Below are 21,123 nucleotides of genomic sequence, written 5' to 3'. Positions count from 1 at the left end.
GCTGGACACAATAATGCCAGACTAAATTGAGCAGTGGAATGATTAAATATGAAATTATAACATTTACTTATAGTAATGATTAAGTCTACCAAGGGCCTGTACTGACTGATGCCTGGTAACGCCATGTAAACTCTAGCAACAGTAGCTGGTATACATTTGCAATCACCCAGCGCCCCCTGCTGGTGAAAATATACATAATGGAATAATTAGTGTTTTATTTTTCTGCAGAGGATAATAGTCAGCATATTGCTAGTAGTTATAACAAAGTACTTACTTGTGAAATAGGGTAACATTTTGAAAAGCACCTAAGAGCTAGTTTACATAGGCAAATAGTTCAGAATAGCTATCATGGAGTAGCAAATGCCAAACAACTATTCTGCATTAACTCTCATTGTAGACACTCTTATTCTGCATTGCCTTTGTCTGGTTTAGCTTTCACTACTTTGGAAGTGGCCTAAGCAGAAAAAGGTACTCTTGGTCTGGAATAAGAGAGTCCACATGGGGAATTAATACAGAACAGCTATTGCGCTTTAAAATCACATCCTAGCTTACTTCATAGTAACTTCTCTATGTAAATAAGCCCTAAGCAGGTTAGGGGCCAAGTTTCCTTTTCAAAAGTGACTTTGGCACTTAAAGCCAGATTTTTAAAGGGATTTAGGTGCCTGAACAATGTGAAAGGTATTGATTATGACCAGGAGACAGAGTGCTTGTCTGCATTGCTGCAGGGTGGACTACAGGGGTGTGAATTGCAGTATGCACCAAAGTGTGTCTGTCTAACAGCTAATGAAAAGATATCTAGTTCACATTAACATAGTTCTATTTGAAAGAGGACTACATTAACACAAAGTAACTTTTAATTTGCACTAGCAGTGTCCACACAGAGCAGTGGGAGCACAACATTTCGGTGTGCTCTGCAATTCACACGCCCTTAGTCCACACAATGGGGCAGTGAAGAAATAGCCAGAGAGTGCACAGGCTACCTAATCAGGTGACTTGTCTTAGGGGGTCTAACTCCAAGAGGGTTTGCAGCTGAGAATCCCAAGCAGAGGGTGATATCTATCTCTGGACCATCATCCAGGTGCACCAGGTCAGCTGCTTATGCACCTACAGCTCTCTGCTTTCCCCACCCTTCTCCTGGGCATTTTACTCCTGGCTAATGTAGGGCACTTCCCACTCAGCGGGCCAGTTTCTGAAAATCTCTCTCTTCGACACTTAACTATCCCCAGGCACACCATATGGAGCCTGGGTGAAACGGAGCTGCTTAACTTAGGGCTACACATTCCACTAGGCGGGGACCACATGGGACTGAGCAATGCCTAGATCTTTTTAAAACTCTGGTCCTTAGGAACCTAAGTCTCATTGAAAGTCAATGGAACTTAGTCTCCTAAGTCACCCAGATGCGTTTGAAAATGTTATCCATAGTCAATAAGTGAAAGAAAATAAATATTCTAAAACCTTGAAATAATTCTGAACCTTCAACGATGCAAGTAACTCCCTGTTTTTCCCCGTGGGAAGGTTTATCAATGCCCGACGGCGCATTCTGCAGCCCATGCTTGACGCAAGCAATCCAGATCCAGCTCCCAAAGCCAAGAAGATCAAATCCCAGCACCGTCCTACTCAAAGATTCTGGCCCAACTCTATTGCAGCTGGAGTGCTGCAGCAACAAGGAGTCAATCCTACTACCAATCCTGATGGTAAGAATGGGTCAGGGACATGGCATGGAATTGGCTGGGGAAGTCTGTAGAGCACATCTGCGTTGGTTATTGTACTTAATGTCAGTAATTAAGAATGTTTGTTAACAAGCATGCGGTCCATTCACACACTTTTCTTTCAGTTTCTATGGGGTAATGCTAGTTCTTGAGAGAAGTGCAAGGTCTTCTTTCTTGAATTTTATCCAGTTTCTCTCACTGTACTTCTGCATATATTGAGGAGACTCCAGGTCACCACATACTAGTTAGTCATGCCTCTCCTGGCTGGAAAACTCTACTGGAGAAACAATGAGGTTAGAAACAGAGAGACTAGTATAATCAATAAAAAATATGTTGCATCCTATACAGCCAGTTACCTTTTTTAACACCAATCTCCTTACAGGTTTTGATGGACAGGGCTGGGTTCATCTGGATCCTGCATCCAGCTCAGAAGGATGTAACTTTTTTATTTTCTTCCCCTGGCTTAAGGACACAGTTCAGGGAGTAAGGGTGTTCCAAACAATTTGCCTGGGTATCCAATTAAAAGCTGGTGCACTCTCAAATCCATGTATGATTCTCAGATTTAGAGCTCAACCTAGACTCTTCAGCACTGCTCAGGGGCTGACAATCCCTGCTGGCAGGCGTCCTTTTCCTACAGGAGTCAGGCTACTTCTGGAGCCAGGATCTTCCCACTCCACAAAGGGGTGGAGGGCTCAGGTGCAGATTACAATAACTCTACTAAAAATCCAACTCCTGATCTCCTGCTGCAGTGCTCAGCCACACTCCCAGCAGGCAGGCAGCCCCGAGTGAGCAGTAAAGCAGTACTGGCCACATGGAGCTGTAGGGCTCACGCCGCCCAGCTGGGGAGGGAATTTTCCCACAAAACCCTGTACGCTGGGCGCGCTCCTGAGGAGTGAAAGCACCAAGATGAGGGATGTTGCTGCCAGGCTCCTAGAGGCCAGTTCCTAGGGGGACCCTGCATGCAGGCCTGGGACTCACCAGCTCCCCCACACCAGTTCTATCCCTTCAGTGGCTGGCTCCAGCTCCTCCAAAATGGCGTCTCCCCTCTCCCAGTGCTGCTGGGGGTCACCCCAGCTCTTCTTCCAGGGCTTTGACATGTCAATCATGTGACTGTACCACACACCATGCCCAGACATGGCCCCTCCTCTGAGCAGGCAGTTGGTGACCATCCAGGGACATTGCCATCCTCCTCAAAGCTCGAGGGGCCATCGCTCGAAATCGTGACTCTCCTCACTCCCTCAGGGCTGCTCACAGTCTCTGAATCTGCTCCTGGCCACCTTCCTCCAGGGACAGCGTGCGTCTTCCTGCACTAGCGGAACACAGAGCCAGGGGTCAAGCTGAGCCTCCCAAGGGTTAAAATATATCATTAATGTCTCCCTTTGGGAGGATGAGTTGCCAGCTTTTCTTAGAAAGCTGTTTATTGTAAGGCACTTGTTCAAGAAACCTTTCTAGACATTTGTAATGTTGATAACTAGAGGAAGTTTGTGAGAATGGGATGTCAAAGCAACTCCATAAATATTCAAAGCACTCCGATTTCTTCAGATTAGCTTGGCTGTGGTCTGTCACAATGTGGGCTAGGTACTTAATGGAAACTCTGCTTCTTTCATCATTCAACAATCTTCTGCTAAAAGTGAATGAGAACCAAGTACCCATGCAAATTCTGCTAGGTCTATCAGCTGACTTGATATTGTTGACTCTGAGATGTAGCTGACATGGTTCCAGACAGTGAATCTTGAGTGCCCCAAAGATACTGTAGACATCTCTTGTCACTCCTCCTATTTTACCTATATGTGAGGCCATTGGTTCCTGTATTGTAGAAGATTTTAAAATTGCAAGAGATTTTGCATAGTGTAGTGTATGATATATCATTTATTTGCCTTTCTCTCAAGAAGGGAGAGAAATGCGAGTTGCCTTCCCCTCTTGGAAGGAAGGAGAAACTGGCCGGAGAATGATTTTTGTGTAGTAGAGAAAAGGTGAGTTGGTGACACCCAACTGAGATGTCTCCTTTTCTCCCCTCAGTTGTTGCTCTTGTTGTCAGTTGCTGGCTATGTGTGTGCTCTCACTGTGTGCTGTGCCAGCTCTGCACAGTAGCTGACAGCAGATCTGGATTGAACTGCTCAAGAAGACCACAGACTTGATTCAGTGAAAAGACAGTCAGCCAGGTTTATTATTGATGAAGCACAGTCCTAGTATCACATAGACTCTACAGGACCACCAACAGATGTATGCCCATTACAGTGGACCAGTGGATCACTGAACTGCAGGACTTTCCATTCCCACCTTGGCCAGCCAACCCTCTGCAACCTCTCTTTTATACCCTGATACAAATGTTACATGCCGCTCCTCTGACATGGGTAATTACCACCCTTTACTTTCTACCTGTTGGTTTGATCAAAACATCTCTATCCATTAGCCCATCATTCTGATCTTATCTTTAAGAGGGGTCAGCATGTCCTTGCATCATCTTCAGGAAGTGTGTTTACACCATAACCTTGTATCAGGGTATTCTGACACACACCTTCTGGAATGTGTTTATGCAAGTGTCCAGTGCCTAGCACTTTTTAGCCCAGTTCTTGCCAGGTTCTTTGAACTTGAAAGCAGACATGTTTTGTCACAGGGCCTGAGTTTTGTTCAGAGCCTAACTTTGCTCTTATCAGCAGGATCTGATTTTAGTACAAGTCTTGGGTCTTACCAGGCACTTTATACCTGGTCTCATGTCTCAGGCTCTTTCTACTACAGCTCTATGTGTTTCAAGGAATGTTGGGAGCCCCAGGAAGTCTCCCAATCATGCACCAATATCTCCTGCTGCTCCCTGAAGCTCCCCTGGTTAGGAGTCATCATTTTGCTAGCCAAGGAGAATGGGAAGGTCTTAGGAGTATAACTCCAGTCAGTGGAGAGGGGGATGACTGGGATCAACCTGTTCCCTTTTATTTAACCTCTGGCTCTGGCTATATCAGTATGTCACAATGAGCCTTGTATATTTCAGTATTATTGGTCATTCCTGTAGAATGCTGGGACATTTTTAATATGGGCATTTCACTAAATTATTTTAGTATTTCTCCAACATCAGACCTGTAGGATGGCAGGGTAAGATTTTTCAAACTATTTAAAATTAAAAGTGTAATTATCCTCCGTTTGTTAATTTGCCTGTTGTTGTAGGCGTTAGCTCTGAGACCACTTCCTTATTATAATTTTTTTAGTGAAGTCTGCCTGACACCAGCATTACGTTGCCACAAATATTAGCTATTATTTCTACTAAAGTAGCACCAAGAGTTCTCAGGTTAGAGTGGGCCCTATTGTGCTAGGTGCTAGCAAAGATACCATGAGAGATGCTCTCTATTCCAAAGAGCTTGCAATCTAAACAGACAAGAGTGGAAGGAGGGAAAAGAGAGTGGAAGCAGATTGCCCAGGATTATACAAAGGGAGCCAGGAATAGCAGCCACAACTTCTTACTCCAAGTCTAGTACCCCATCCAATAGATCTAGTTGCCTCAGTGCTCTAGCTCCCCTAAGGAGCAAACACATTACTAGTTTTTAAAATGCACCAGAGACAAATATTAAGGTGATGAAATAGTGGTTTAAGTTACATATTGGTCAGCATAAGTGAGGGTGAGCATAAGATGGATAAATTCACACAGGGTAGAGCTGGGATGCTGGGGATGTAACAGGAAAACAACCAACAAGATAGTTTAATATAAAGTAAGCCCTGAACTGAAAGTGTCAGCACTGAGGTTGCCAGTGCATATTTAATATGATAGTCTTTAATTACATGATCACATACCCTTTTTCCACAGGACCTTGCCTCATTCAGTATAGAGAAAGGACCGTGCTCAGGGAATGAGCCAGATATTCAGTATTTCCTTTCATTCTCACCATTCCATGTGTGGCCCCTGCCTTATCTAGTGCCACCATCCAAACCCTGCACTAAATATTAAATTATTAATTTCCTGTTGGGCTTTTCTATGGTGCTCATAATTGTGATATCTGACACTCTCTATCAGTATTGAAAGTATCTTCACAACTCCATTGAAGTTATGAGTGTATTATTTGCCCCATTTTACAGATGGGAAAACTGAGATGAAGTGATTTATCAAAGACAGATTTCAGGACTACCTGACTTCCAGCCCCGTGTTCATTCCTCCAGTCCACAATCTATTACTGCTAGCAGGACTGAGCAGGACTAAAGCAGTGACTTTAGTTGCAGTTATGAGCACTCAGCAGTTCTAGCCCCAGTTCCAGGTGTCTTCCTGTTGGACCCAAGTGAATAAGGAACACAGAATTAGTGGCCATCTAGAGAAATGTGGATTAATATAACTTGTCCTGCACCACACAGGATGATTACAGTCTGTAAGTACCTACATGAGGGACACATATTTAATAATGGGTGCTTCAGTCTAGCAGAAAAAGGTATATCATAATCCAATGACTGGAACTTGAAGCCAGACAAATTTAGCTTGTAAATAAGGTGTAAAATTTTTAACAGTGAGGCTACATCTTCACTACCCGCCGTATCAGTGGGTAGCAATCGATTTTTCGGGGATTGATATATCGCGTCTCATCACTGTTCTTTGTGGGCAAAACAAAATCATAAAATGAAAACCTGTGTCTAATAGATTAGGTTTTCCTCCCAAAGTTCAGACTACTGTACCCAAGAACCAGGATCTAAACTCCATGAAAACACTACTGCTTCACAAGGTTTCCTCAGTAAGTGGATACAGAGTGCTTCTCTTCCCCTGTGCTATACTGAAAACAGCCTTTTGTGTCTTGTCCCACAAATCCTGTCTTGTTGTGAAGTTCCTTTCTTACCCTCACATGGTTTCAATTGTTTGCAATTGCCACTGATGGTTTTCTACTGAAAGTTTTAGCATTGCAAAATGCAAATGGGCCATCACCAAGGCACATTATCCACTGGTGACTAATTTCTGCTCCAAGTCCGTAAACCATCACTAGGATCATGAAATTCCCTTTGAGTCGGAGAGACACTGAGAATTCATATAGGGACATAAACTGCATAAAATCATTGACTTTTCAACTGGACAAAGAGAAGAAAATTTAACAAAATAACCTCTTAAAATTTCTTGTCATTATTAGACTAAAAACTCTTTCTGAGGTGCTGTAGGTGGCACTGCGTCTAAACTTCACTTATATTCATATATACAGATTGCTCTTGGAAGCTACTGCTATAAATAGTTCAAGCAGATGTTGTTGTGACAGGATCCCCGGGGTGCAGCATGGGACCATGGGACCACTGTGTGCCCTTAACTCTCCAGCCTGGGCTGTCTCTCACAATGCTTTGTTAGTGACAAGCAGCAAACCCCTTCAGGTGCTGTTATCACTCAGTAAAGCAGCATGTGGAGCCCCACACCCAGCTAGATTGCATGAATGCTCCCAGAGCCACTCATGAATCACACAGAGAAAGGCACCAGCCGAATTCTTCCAGCTCCCAGCCTTGTACCTCAGGAATATACCATCATACATTGCTCAAGACAAGCAGTTCAAATTTATTAATTGGTTCACCACTTCATCAATGGAAAGTGGATATATGCCAGCCTTTGTAAATCTGAGCAGGTTTACCAAAGACTCCAAGAAAAATCATTGGTAAAGTTCAACAGCTAAACAAATTTATTGACTACGAAAGATAGATTTTTAAGTGATAGGCAAAATATAAGAACGCAGTCTAATCTCAGAACTCTATTAGACTGGGCAACATCTAGATTAACCTTGATATTGCAGTTCATAGTACACGGGTTTCACCTTTGAGACCTGAGCCAGTCTCCTCTGTTGGGGTCTTCAGTCTTCTGAGTGTCCTTGTTGCTTCCAGCATCGGTGGGGGAAGGAGAAAGGCCAAGCATGGGACCCCTGTGTTCTGTCCCATGTGCTTGGAGAACACAAGTCCAGGCATGTGGGGTGGGCATTGCTGAGTCCCCAGACAAGCAAAGTTGAGCAATTCCCCTGGTGTAGCCTCATGCAGGTGTGGTCATTGACTTGTAGCTCCCCTGCTGGACAATGGCTGGTGATGTCTGTTCAGTACCCACGCTTGTCATTGTCTCTGGAGAGCTAGTATCTGGGTGTCTCCAAAATCCACAGCATATTTTAGTGATAACCATACAACACCATTCTCATAACTTCATATGCATTAATTATATATATATTTAGATAGAACGGTGACTTTCAGCAGATCATAACCTTTCTCCTGATACCTCGCATGCCCTACTTTATATGCAATAACACAATTATATATAAATGAGGAATATGGGGGCTACGGGATGCTCCCCCAGATGTGTTAACTGCTTTTCTTGAATAGTTTCACTTTCCCAGTATTGTATGTTGTAAGGTTCTGAAAACAGATTAAACAATGAATAATTCAAACAGCCAGAGATTTACAACCTGATTTGCAAGACTTTTCTGTGTGTGTGTGTTAATGTGATTTGGGGTGGGAGCTGTTTCTTTACTCATTACTGCTTTTGACCTTAAGTTAAGTGAAGAGCAGCAAACACTGAGGTCAACTGCCCATGTATTAAAAGTCGTACGTCTCCAGATGAGAAGGAGCAGGTGGGAAAAGGGGAGAATGAGATGCAGAGACATTTACAAAATAGGGAGAAAAATAAGCACCAAGTGCAACAATGTGAAAAATGAAAGTGAGAAACAGAGAGAAGACGAAGGAAAAGCAGTGAGGCGTAACATTCAGTGTTGCCAGGCCTTGAAGCGCTCATGATTTTATCATGAGTCTCACAGTATTAGGTGTTTTTCTTAAAGCCACAGCTCATGGAGGCATGTGCTTAGATGAGACTCTCAGCCTTCTCCCCACACCTTTTATTTTTAAGTAAATTGTGGTTGTGGAGAAAACCTTGAAAACGTGAAAGCTTGAAAAACTCCTGATTTTTTAAACCACTCTTAATGGATTTTTGAGGGGCTTTACTAAAGAGCTTTAAAGGCTTAGCGATGGAAGTACAGTAGAGGTTAGCCTCCCGTTTCCCAAAACCTAGGGATGCTGCCATACTTCATTTGCCTTCTGGACCCCTTTTTGCAAACCTGCCCTGGTCTAGGTCCCAGTTATCTCAGAAACCACTCCTCTGATGTCCCACCATGACAACTGTGCTCAGAAGATACATTTTGGCTAGCAGAACCAAAGGTGATGCTCACAGGAACAGGAAACAGGACCTCTTAAGTCTGAAATCCAGCCCCTTTGGCTGTAGATCCCCACTTTTAGAGCAGCCTGTAGGTTTACCACTTTCTGTTTAGGCTCCCCACTGACTGCAGGTTGCATTGCAATCATACAGTCATACAAATTAGAGGTGGAATGGACATGTTAGGTCATCCAGTGCACAGCTCAAGGATGGGGTGCAATACAGAGTTGTTCCTTACAGGCTATTTCCCTGTATTCCATCCAGTCTTATTTTAAATGTCCCAAGCAATGGGGCCAGCTCCATTTGCGTTCAGAGACTGTTCCATACCGAATCCATCTCATTGAAAAGGATTGTCTGATGTTGAACCTAAATTTTCCCTGTCTTAATTTCATCCAGTTTATCCTAGTTAAATCTCTTAAATCGCACCAAGTAATTTCTCTGCCTCCTTAGAGTTAATACCTTGTGGATATTTCCAGTCTGTTAGCCTGTGTCTCAGAAATTGCAGCTTATTCGTGCTATTCCTGCAAGTCATTCTCTAGACCTTTAATGTCCATCCATCTCTACAGTGAGTTTCCCCTTCTCTCTTAGAAACTTGGAAGCAGATCAGTTTTGATCCTGGGCTGGACTTCAGGGAACCCGTTCCAGAATTGTCTGCATTCAAGTGGAACAAATGGCAAAATTCAGGCCTCCATTTTCAGCACAACTATTTAACTAATGCAACTTATTGGCAGTAGCCTGTCTTGGTCTCTGTGTTTCTGGTTAGTTTCCCCAGGTGTATTGGATGCATTTTTTCCAATTATTTTTAATTATTAATTAATTATTTTCAGCCCATGTCTCCATCTTTTTTAATCACTTTTTGATTCTTTTATCCTCCCGAGTGTTTGCAACTCCTCCCAGTATTGTACCAGGTGTAAATGTACTTAGTGCACTGCTCTGCTCTAGTAACACAGATTGCTATTTATGCATCCCTAGTCTTGGAGATGTTTAGTCAGTATTTTCCCTGTGTTTTGGGGATGATATTGAGCCAGATCCTTAGCTGGTGTAAATGGGTGCAGGTTTGTCGACTTTGGTGAAGCTCTACTGATTTACACCAGCTGAGGATCTGGCTCATTTTGGTTGGTGGCAACCAAGGGAAACTCTGTTCCAGATATTTAAGTGGTGGGCAGTTATAAATATGTACAATAATAATAACCATAAAGTGTTGCTTAAAAGAGAAACATTAGCAAAGTGTAAAGAAGTAGCAAGTTGGTGACATGAGTGCATAGCTTTTCTGGCAATAGAGTCTGAAATGCCTGACATATTCAAGCAACCATACACATGTCCCTGAGTGCTTCTGGTCAACTACCACTCCACAGCATCACAGTAAGTGGGAGCTCTGACCCCAGAAAACCTTGACTTGTCTCTTGGGCTGGAGGTGTCCGATGCCGTATCATCAACCTAAGCATTCAAAAATCACAAATGAGGCCCCCTCCCAAAAAAATCATGAGATTGGCTAAAAATCATGACATTTGAAACCAACAAATAAAAAGTCAGGGTCTTTTTATTTGCCTCCTAGTTCCTAGGAGTGCTCTTGGGTCACTTTGGTGGAGCACTTCAGTAGAGCACTCCACCCATTTACACAAGCATGAAGGTTAGAATCTTTTTATTTGAATGAAAACTGATTCTCACATATTGCTATGACTCCAGCAGAAGGGGCTTCAAGAATAACATCAAATATTGAAAGACTCATGCTAAATTTGTGAGATTTGGCAGCACTGTCAGATGCCAGGTACACACAGATCTGTTAAGACGCTTGATTTAGCCAGAAGGCTCCTGTTTACAGCTGCCTTCTGAAGTGCTCCTCTGGAGGAGCTTAAATCTTCTTGAGAACTGCAGAGATGCTCTCAGCTTCATCTCTATGGGAAGAATGGCTCTGGGGGGAATCTCCATGATTAGACTTGGAGGTATGGCTAGAGTGACACTACAGTCATTTCTCCCTGGCCAGAAGCATCTTTGAGCTGGAATCAGGGATTGGCTGTAAGAGCAGCATGTCCCAATCAGGCAATGAGCAGCCAGTTAGACACTTGACAGCCTAGCCAGAGCATCTCCCAGCTGATGGCAGGAAGCAGCCTTATCCCCCTCCCAGACCAGGGAAGCAGTAGCCACCGTCAAGGGCTAGTATCAGAAACCCAATCACAGCCCTTCTGTCCAGTCCTTCGACAAGGAGCAGCAAGGTCCAGAGCCTCAAGAAACGGTCAGAGTCACTTATCCACCAGAAGTTCCTATGTTCCCAAAGTTCCTTCCAGGCTTCAGTTTTACCAGGCTCATGTTCTGGTCATTAGGACATTTTATATCATTTATGTAATAAAATATGCAAATTAATCCACTAAGCATAATATCTCCAGAATTGTGAAACTTCAGCTTCAACATGTATGCACTCATTTTTTAAAGTTCTGTTAGATCCTCAGATAAAACTGCCATGCATTGATAGTAGTATTGTCCACGCTTAATATGTCAGATTCAAACTTATTACTGAAAATTCAGATGCTGTGTTGTTTTATGGGAAATACTGATGTGTAATTCTGTGATTCCGACTGAAAATATATTAGGTTAAAGAGAAAGTTTGATTTTCACATCTCGTATTGAATGGGCGGTACGGCAAATGCCAACCAATGTGGATCTCTCCATAGCAAGTCAGCAGTCGTGGTAAAGCAACATAATGTCAGACGGCATTGTTGCCTCAGCAAAGTAAATTTGCAAATGTAATTATTTATATCAGGTGTTGTTTTTATTTTAGGCTCCTTAATTATGGACAATCTGCAGTCTCTGTCTTCCGATAATGCTACCATTGCTATGCAGCAGGCCATGATGGCAGCTCATGATGACTCACTGGATGGAACAGAAGATGAGGAGGAGGATGAAATGGAGGAAGAAGAAGAAGAAGAACTGGAGGAAGATAACGATGAGCTCCAGACAACGAATGTCAGTGACCTTGGCTTGGAGCATAGTGACTCACTGGAGTAACAAAGAATTGAAGGTTCCCTGATTTACGGTAGAGCAGATGCCTCCCGGAAAGATGTTTCCCTACCTAAATCAGCAGCCTGAGGAATTTTTAGAGGAACCCTGATCTTTGACATACAAGCCCCTCACATCGCTTTAAAAATTATGTATGACAAAATCAAGTAGTGATACCCTTACAAAGTGTCCTGCTTGCCTGCAATACACTGCAGCTGTGGACAGGAGTGCACATTTAAGAGACCAGTAGAATGTGCAGGGTTATTATTTAAGTGAAGGACACATGTTTACAAGGCACATATTGTGGCCAGTTTTTTTTTTGTTTGTTTGTTGTTTTTTTTTGGTGTTGTTGTTGTTGTTTTTGATAAGAACAAAAGTGTTTTTAGGGCAAGCTGTTTTCTGTATGACTGAGTCTTTGATGGATGTTATCATGCAATGCCTTTTTTTGACATGCAGGTGAGAGGCAGGTCTGTTTTCATTATCACTGCATTTATGAAAGATTTATAGATACAAAAGGATTGATGCTTTTTTTAAGTAAAAGATTGTAATGATTATAAATATCTAAATGTAGGGAAATCAGAGTTTGCAAATTGTCAGAATTTAAAACTGAACATTGAAAGACTTTAGTGCTGGATCCATTTAGATTCCTGATTAGTGCTGATTAAACGAATGTCAGTTCTTCAGACTTCCATCTCTTCCTATACAGAGTGACAAAACCCAGGAAGTACAGAGGGGACACACACATGTTCATGTGAAACGGTCTGTTGATTGGGCACCAGACTGTGAGCTGTGCAGCCTTTGTAGGAGAACCGAAAACTTAGAAACTTTGTATTGAATGTTCTGCTTGTGATACAGTTAGTGAAATTTTCTTAGGCTCTAGGTGCAATGTCAAATGACAAAGAATGTTTAAACGATCACAAATATTCAGAAACTGATCAAGAAATGATTGGGCATTCTTATGTTTTAATGAAATATAAACAAAAAATGCTAAATTTGCCTTGTTCATCTGAAACGTAGTCAGATTTCAGAATGCTGAAAGCAAGCTCATATTCTGCTATGCTATCTCCTGGTTTTGAGAATTCATGGATTGCTGAACTAGGATAAGGTTTTTTGAGATAGCTGAACATGCTATCCAGCTGGTAAAATATAAAAATGCTCCTTGTGTTACTTCCACCTCTCATCTGGAATCCCCACCAACTATCCCTCTCATGTAAAGCATTCTGCCAAGAGATTGATGAAAAGCCGACTTGAAATAAGGTGCTCATTTAGGCAATGTCTACACTGCAGCAGGGAGTGTCCTTCCCAGTGTGGCTAGACAGCCACTTGTTAGCTCTGCTCAAGTTAGTGGGCTAAAAATAGCAGTGTAGCTGTGGTAGCAGGGATAGTGACACCATCTAGGCACCTGAATACACACCCACCCAAACCCGCTTGGCACACACTCAGGTGGGTAGCCCAAGCTTCCACCTGTACTGCCCCAGGTACAAGTGTCTGTCTAGCCACACTGGGAAGCACAGTGCAGTGTGGACATAGCCTTAGGCATGTTTAATAGCAGTAGGATGGGTCAGAGCCATACAAATTTTCTTCACTGACTGAGGAAGAAAACATTTCATGACGCATTGGCAAAACTAATCACAGCCAAGACTTTCCTGAGATCAGAAACATTTGCTGAGCTGACTAACATATATACAAATATAGTAAACAAATAAGAATCAGATTATGGATATAATCACAGAAATGGCCACAAAGGCCCTCTAGTATTCACACAGTAGGAAGGAAATAAACTCCCCATGATAGAAAGAGATTTCACCCCAAAACATCACTCGCACACCTCCTCTCGCCACACACTGAATGGTAGAACTGAATATGATTGTGTTGTCCATAACATTTAACTGAATGAACTTTCAGTCCATTTGCAGGAGAACAATTTCAGTGACAACCTTTGGACGGCACTATCGTGAAGGCTGAGAATGACCTTTAGCAAAACAACTGGGGACTTCTATATTCCACCTTTGAGGAGCAGTCAGTAGCTGAGACTGATGAAGGACTTCCTGAAATGAATGTGTTCCTCCCTACAATGAGCAAAACTGAATGGTTTAATAGAAATTTGAGAAAGAAACAAGCTTATTTATAATCAGTGGTATACAGCAATATGTTTTGCTTCCTTTCCATGCCATAATTAGATAACATTTCCCCTTTGAAAATGCGGTGGAATTAGGGCAGCCAGAAAATAAGAATTCCATTCCACACTCAGTTGAAATATAAGAACACAAGCAAATTGAAATTTGCACACTTGAGAGCAACCGCTCAAAAGCCAGTAGCCTGATGCTTAGGATACTCAGCTGCGGGATAGAAGATGCAGATTCCAGGCCCTGCTCTAATTCAAAGCAGGGATTGGACCTGTGTCGCTACATCCTAGGTAAATACCTTCACCAACAGGCAAAAGAGCTAGGTCTTTTCTACACTTCAAAGTTAGGACAACATAGCTGCGGTGTTCATGGGTTTGAAAAATTCACACACACCCCAGAACGATGTAGGTATGCTGAGCTAACTCCTGGGATAGATGCAGTTAGGTCAATGAAAGATTTCTTTCATTGCCCTAGCTACTGCCACTCAGAGAGGTGGATTGCTTACAGCGATGGAAGAACCTCTTACATCAGTGTAGGAAATGTCACTGTCAGTATTATAGCTGTACTGCCGTAGCACCTGTAGTGTAGACATGGCTGCAGTCTCTCTCACCTGTTGGAGTTGTGCCACTTGGTATACACAATTAAATGTTAATTGGACCAGAGAGAGACTGTGTCTGTTGCCTGGCTTTCTCTCTCTCTCTCTCTCTTCCGAGAAATCCCATGCTGGACCTGAGAAATCGTCCCGTTAAGACTGATGCAGTTCAGTGAAAAATTTTGGTTTTGAACATTCTGCCTTTTCGAATGAAAAAAAAGGTTTGGCAGAAAATTTCCAAACAGCTGACAGCTAGGATGGAAGCTTTTCTTTTCTGGTTCATAGTCTTACTTAAATATGCACAGACCCAACACCAGCCCAGGACTCAGGACTGTGTACCCAACTTATTCTTGATGGCGCTAACACACGCTGAGTTTTGAGACAGTTTCAGTGAGTTTAATGTTTTATGACAGAGCTTGATCTCATTTTTAACTATTATTTTTCTGTAACAATTATTTTTGATGGCCCCTGAACTACAGTTTCCTCTTTGCTCCTTCTTTTGCCTCTTGAGCAGTTGAGACGTTTGATTATCTACAACAAGGGTTGACTCCATGATAATTCCTTGGGAATTTATTGGGCTGGCAATGGACATAAGGGCCTGTTTTCAGTACTGATATGGCGTGAATGTAATATGTAATTTCATAGAAATTTCATTGTAATCTAGTATTAATTCATATCCATTTATTATAAAGTGCTATCAGATGAGATTTTGCAGCTGTATCTTATTGTGAGTTTATTTATATGTTCTTGATTAAGGTTTAGGAATAAAGGATAAGAGAAATCTAGGTCAATGAAGGGGACCCAGTGTTACCCAAGACATGAGTTCTCTGAACGTGATTTTCCTTGGCAGGCTTCAAAATTGAAAGTTGCTGTAATTCTCAAAGGTTAACATGTCTTAAATTTTAGCCATTCATCATAGCTACCACCTTAACTACCCGGTGAGAATGACTGGAAGACTAGTGCTCTCTGCCTCAAAGACTGCACCAATTCACTGCTCAATGAAGCTGAAAATATTCTCAAAATCCAGAAGTGTGGTATATGTCTGGACAACAGGAACAGATATGCGGGTCTGAAGAGTCATTTCAGACATTTCATAGCCAAGAGAGCATTACAGATCACATTGCTCGTACTGGGCATGCCATACCTTGAACTGTGAGGCCAATGGATTTTTAAATAAAGTAAAATAAAATAAAAATTTTTTGAGATTGCTTAGTACATCACCTCAGGCTAATTCATTGCTCTTTTCCTCCTTTAACCTTTTACTGTTGTCTTCATTTCTTGAGGCTTCCATCAGTACAGAATGAATTAGCAGCTCCATTGGTCTTCCAAGACATGTAGGCAGTTCCTTTCAGAGAAGAGGTTGATGGTAGCAGAATATTCGCAGTAACTCCAGTCCTCCCTGCAATTCAGCAGAATCTATCCTTCTGCATTAACAGGGCATGGCAGCCCCTCAAGGGACATGAGAGTAGGAAGGTTTCACTTGAATTATAAAGCAGAGTTTTTCCAGGCAAAGGTTAAGATGTTCTGTCCCTCCTGCCACTGGGTTTCTTCCCTGTGAGTCAGATCTGGGACTCGTGTAACTCTTCCTCTACCTGGAGAATCGCTACCAACAGGATCTGTGTTGGGGCCTGGGTCACCACACCTGCCCTGAGACCAGCCATTGTATGATACAGCTCTTTCCTACCAAAACTGATTGTTCTGTTGAGCTGAAACCACGTTTCTCCTCCCACCAAACTCCATGTTAGAGGAAACTGCGGGAAAAGCAGCTCTGCAGCATCCATGGAATTCCATGCCAGACCCAATTTTCCAGTGGCTAGTTTAGTTCTTCTTGGTACCTTTGTCCTCCTCCTGCAGGGGCTTGGGAGGAAAACCTCACAGCCTTAAAGCCCTTTTAGCATTGCAGTCAGGAGTGAATGAAGGAGGTCTTCAGGTTTCTCCTTATCTAGTGAAAGTTCCATGAGGGCGAGAAGCCATAAGGAAAACCTGCTCTTCTTTCTCTCACTACCAGAGGGACCCTCCAGCCAGAACTTTTAGAAATCTCCCTTTCTCTCCCACCCTACCCTCCTCCTGAGTGTGCAGACAGCTGTGGCCATATTATGTGCATGCCAAACACACTGAACATTCTGGTCAAAGTCTTGCCAATTTGCTGCAGAGGAAGGACTTCCAATACCTGACTGATGAAGTTCTTGACTGAACATCTCATACCAATGTGCTGGTACTCAGAGAGCTATGGAAGACTGCTAACCTTAAAGGATTTAAGTCAGAGGTACCCTGTTTTAATTAGGACAGGCAATGTAGCTATCATAACGTGCATCAGCAAACAGGCAAGGACACAGAGCAAGAATCTGAAGAAAAGAGTCAATCTGATGTTCTGGGAGACCAGGGTGTAATAGTCTATCACTTGATAACTATGACCTACCAATGTGATGAGGCAATGAAAAAGGCTAATGCAGTCCTAGGATGCATTTGGCAAGGTATTTTCAGGAGAGATAGGGAAGAGATATTACAGTTATGCAAGGTACTAGTGAGACCTCATCTGGAATACTGTGTACAATTCTGACCGCCTATTTTTAAGAAAGATTACTTCAAGGACAGAAGGACTATTAACATGATCAGACGAATGAGGCCGCTACCTTATGAAAGGAGAGTTAAAGAACTTGGCCTGTTTAGCTTACCAGAAGGAAGGATGAGGGGACATGACTGCACTCTATAAATACATCAGAGAGATAAACTCTAGGGAGGGAGAGGAGTTGTTTAGGTTATGGGCCATTGTTAGCACAAGAACAAATGGCTATAAACTGGCCATCAATAAGTTTAGGATTGAAATTAGATGAAGATTTCTATCAGAGGAGGAAAGCTCTGGAACAGCCTTCCAAGGGGAGCAGTGTGGGGGCAAAAAAAACCTAAGTGGCTTCAAGACTGGGCATGATAACTTTATGGAGGGTATGACGAGCCTGCCTACAGTGGCATGTAGCTGATCTGTGACTGCGAGCAGCAAATATCCCCAACAGCTGAGAAAAGACAGAGTGGGAGGGTGCTGAGTTAATACAGAGAATTCTTTCCCAGGTGTCAGAGTCTAACTTTACCATAGTGGGGGTCGGGAAGGCATTTTCCCCCCAGGTCAGGTTGGCAGACTCTTGGGGGTTTTACCTTCCTCTGCAATGTGGGGCACAGATCACTTTAAACTGGAGTAATTCGTGGATTTGCTATAACATGAAGTCTTTAAATCAAGATGTGAGAACTTCAGTAATTTAGCCAGACGTTATGGGCCTACTACAGGAGTGGGTAGTGGTAAGTTCTGTGGCCTGCAATGTGCAGGAGATGAGACTGGCTGATCATGATGGCCCCTTCTGGCCTTAAAGTCTATGAGTCTATGAGCTCCCCCTGTCAGAAACCACAAACCAATCAGAAGCCTCACCCCAGAATATAGCACCACAGCTATAGTCCAACAGACCTGTCAATATTGGAGCTGATAGAAACGGGTCTACTTGCCATGAAAATCTACTTCTCTCCTGGACCAGTCTGCAGTAGGACTATGGCTTGTGGATATCTTCCATCCTTTTACAATAATTTAATTCAGGGTGTACAAAAATAATTTTAAAAATAATAATTGATTATTTTATTTAAATCAGTTTTAATTCAAATTAAACTTTAATTTTACATATTTCCAGTTCTTGCCTTTCTGTCCATTTTGTAGTCTTAAATTGCTAAAATGGACGCGTTGTTCTTGTTTCTTTAATAGTTTCCTAATTGCTCGTAGACTCAGATTTTACATAGAATTTTCTGTACCAAGAAATTTCTCATATAAAATGCTCAGCTGTGCTGAAAAAATAAGACTAGGGCCTCATTAATTGCCTCACCATGGAGCCAACACAAACACAAAAGTGATAAGCAAATACTTTGTGCACTGGATTAAATGCTTTGACTAGGCTGTACTCCTCCAACAGGGATTTGCAGCTTGATGGCAGTTTGTGCACCTTAATCACTTAAGTGCTTTAAAAAGCCCTCCCTAAATATCTGCTTAGGAGCTTAATTTAAGGCTCCTATTGTTAAGGATTTGGGAAGTGTGTGTAAAAATGGTTGCAGCAACATTGTTAATGTATCAAAATTCCCTTTTATTGTTAACACTGAAGCAATTTTTTTAATTGAAGTGATCTTTATGCCATTTCAGTCTGTTGTGCTGCAAATGCTTATGCATATGCTTGACCCAAAGACCCTGAATTGGACGGTTCATACAAGGAAATCAATCCTATAGCTACTGCTTCCTAGTTTTCTGTCCAGGCAAGGGTAACCTGAGAATGGTTCCTAATAGCATCACCTCAGTAGACCTTCACATTCCCAGTGAATTCAATTTACCCTGTTTTTACTTTCCTCCATCCCCCTAATCCTCCCAGAAATACAGTCTGGTGATGTAGTTAGGCCACTAAAATACCATTATCATAGGACTCTAGTCATAATCCTTTTGTGTATGTTCCTTAAAGGTTGCCAGAGAGATCGGACAATGTCTAGATGCTGTCTGACTAAGTGGATATATGATTGCATAGAGGCACATACGCAGGACCGGCGCTAGGGTTTCTGGCGCCCTAGGCCCCGGGACATTTCGCTGCCCCGCATGCGGGTCTCGTGGCTCCGGCGGAGCTGCCACAGGCATGCCTGCGGCAGGTCCACCAGAGCCGTGGCTCCCTGACCCCGGGGCGAGGGGGGCGCCCTGGCTGCCGTTGCGGCGGCGGCTCCCTACGCCATCACGCCGGGGGTCTAGGGGGCGCACCCCTGGGCTGCTGGGTTCTCGCCAGTCGGCGGCTCAGCTGACACGTTGGGGGCTCGGGAGGGTGCCCACCGGGCTCACGAGCGCTACGTAGGGCAAGCAGCTTCGCTGACCCCAAGGGGAATGGGGGGGGCGCCCTGGCTTGCTGGGTATTGCGGCGGCAGCTCCTCGCTGACCACACGGGTGGGGGATGCCCTGGGCTGCCTGGCATGCAGTCGGCGGTCGCTCCTCGCTGGACCCCGGGGGCGGGGACTGCCCTGGGCTGCCAAAGGCTGCGGCGACGGCTTCGCTTGAACACCAGGGCGGGGGGCGCCTTTGGTGCTCAAAAGGCTGCTGGCGGCGTCGCACTGATCCTCAGTGGCTGCTGACGGGCGGCGCCCTGACCCGGGGGACACCTTGGGCTGCCGGCGGCAGGCAGCTGCTGCTGCCGGCACCTCAGCCCCTCCAGCAGCAGCAGCTGCAACCATTTAAAAAAATTTTGGGAGCACCACTTTTTGGCGCCCCCAAATCTTGGCACCCTAGGCAACCGCCTAGTTCGCCTAAATGGTTGCACTGGCCCTGTGCATATGAGTGGAAGTCACTTAGGAAACAGAGTTCATTCAGCAAGAGCTAGGGCAGCTTTGCAGACTAACGCTGCATCAGTGATGGATATTGGCCAAGCAGTCATCTATCATTCAGCCAATATCTTTACAGACACTACATTAGGGAAACCATTGCTTCCTCGGATGTGGCATTTCGGCAAAAGACTCAGGATTGTCAAAACTAAGTGAGCCAGCTGATCCTCCCTGATCCTCCCTGAAGCTAAAGATTTCACTCTTATATGTAGTGCCAGACCAAGGGAACTCTTGAGTATAAAGAGAATATTGCTCCTTAGCTGTTTATTACGTTACTGTGAATGATTCCCACACAGTGCTGTAGTGAGACGTTCTAGATGGTCAGTTTCATCTTATAGTAGAGCTGGCGTCTCAACAGTAAAAGATTTTCATGCAGCAAACAGATTCTTTGTGATCTACTTACAGCTGATATTTAATTAAATAATTGAAACCTAAAAAAATGACTTCAATGCTAGATATATTATGCACCATGTTGCAGCACCTGCTCACTCTTTCATCAGTCAAATTTCCCACTGATATCAAAGGGAATTTTGCCCTGAGTGACGGTTTCAATGCTGGGACTCATGTGTATAATTAACACATGGGAGGAAGTGATCCGTAGTATTTCCTGTTATTAATCTATTGCCTGTTGCTTATTTACTCTTTGATATACTTGTAAATAAGACGTGAAATTTAATTGTTACTATAAATGGATCAGAATTACAACACTGTAGCCAAACACCTTGCCAATGTAGGGAATTGAGAACTGGGTCTCATTCTGATGCTCTTCATAATTCCAATCAGTCTCTAAGGAAAGTATAATAGCTCTCTGCGAGACAATTCATTCATGGGGCTAATTCCCTCACTTTCTGTCAGCTATGAGAATCTGTGCTTGGGGGAGGTAAGTTCTGCAACAGGCAGTATAGTAGCAGAGCCACTCTGCAGTCACAACTACAACACTGAGGTTGCAATACGACTGATTGCTCCGAACAAAGCAGACTGTGAAGAACTTCAAAAAGATCTCACAAAACTAAGAGATTGGGCAACAAAATGGCAAATGAAATTTAATGTGGATAAATGTCAAGTAATGCACATTGAAAAAAAAATAACCCGAACTATACATACAATATGATGGGGGCTAATTTAGCTACAACTAATAAGGAACAAGATCTTGGAGTCATTGTGGATAGTTCTCTGAAGATGTCCACGCAGTGTGCA

The 21,123-nt window shown here is 43.3% G+C and overlaps 1 protein-coding gene across 2 annotated transcripts in view; it reads left to right on the top strand.

Annotated features, from left to right (window-relative positions):
- Positions 1-14,395, top strand: part of PKNOX2 (PBX/knotted 1 homeobox 2) — a 640,658-nt gene extending 626,263 nt beyond the window's left edge. For both annotated transcript variants that reach the window (XM_075073480.1, XM_032767003.2), the window contains 2 exons: positions 1,516-1,694; positions 11,612-14,395. In XM_075073480.1, the coding sequence (XP_074929581.1) occupies positions 1,516-1,694; positions 11,612-11,838 (406 nt within the window). In that variant the 3' untranslated portion in view covers positions 11,839-14,395. The remainder of the gene's footprint in view (positions 1-1,515; positions 1,695-11,611) is intronic.
- The last annotated feature ends 6,728 nt before the right edge of the window (positions 14,396-21,123 follow it).

Source organism: Chelonoidis abingdonii, chromosome 18 (assembly GCF_003597395.2).
Source record: "Chelonoidis abingdonii isolate Lonesome George chromosome 18, CheloAbing_2.0, whole genome shotgun sequence".
NCBI classification, from domain to species: domain Eukaryota; kingdom Metazoa; phylum Chordata; order Testudines; family Testudinidae; genus Chelonoidis; species Chelonoidis abingdonii.
Note: the sequence above shows the minus strand (reverse complement) of the source record. Positions and strands in the feature narration are given on the sequence as shown.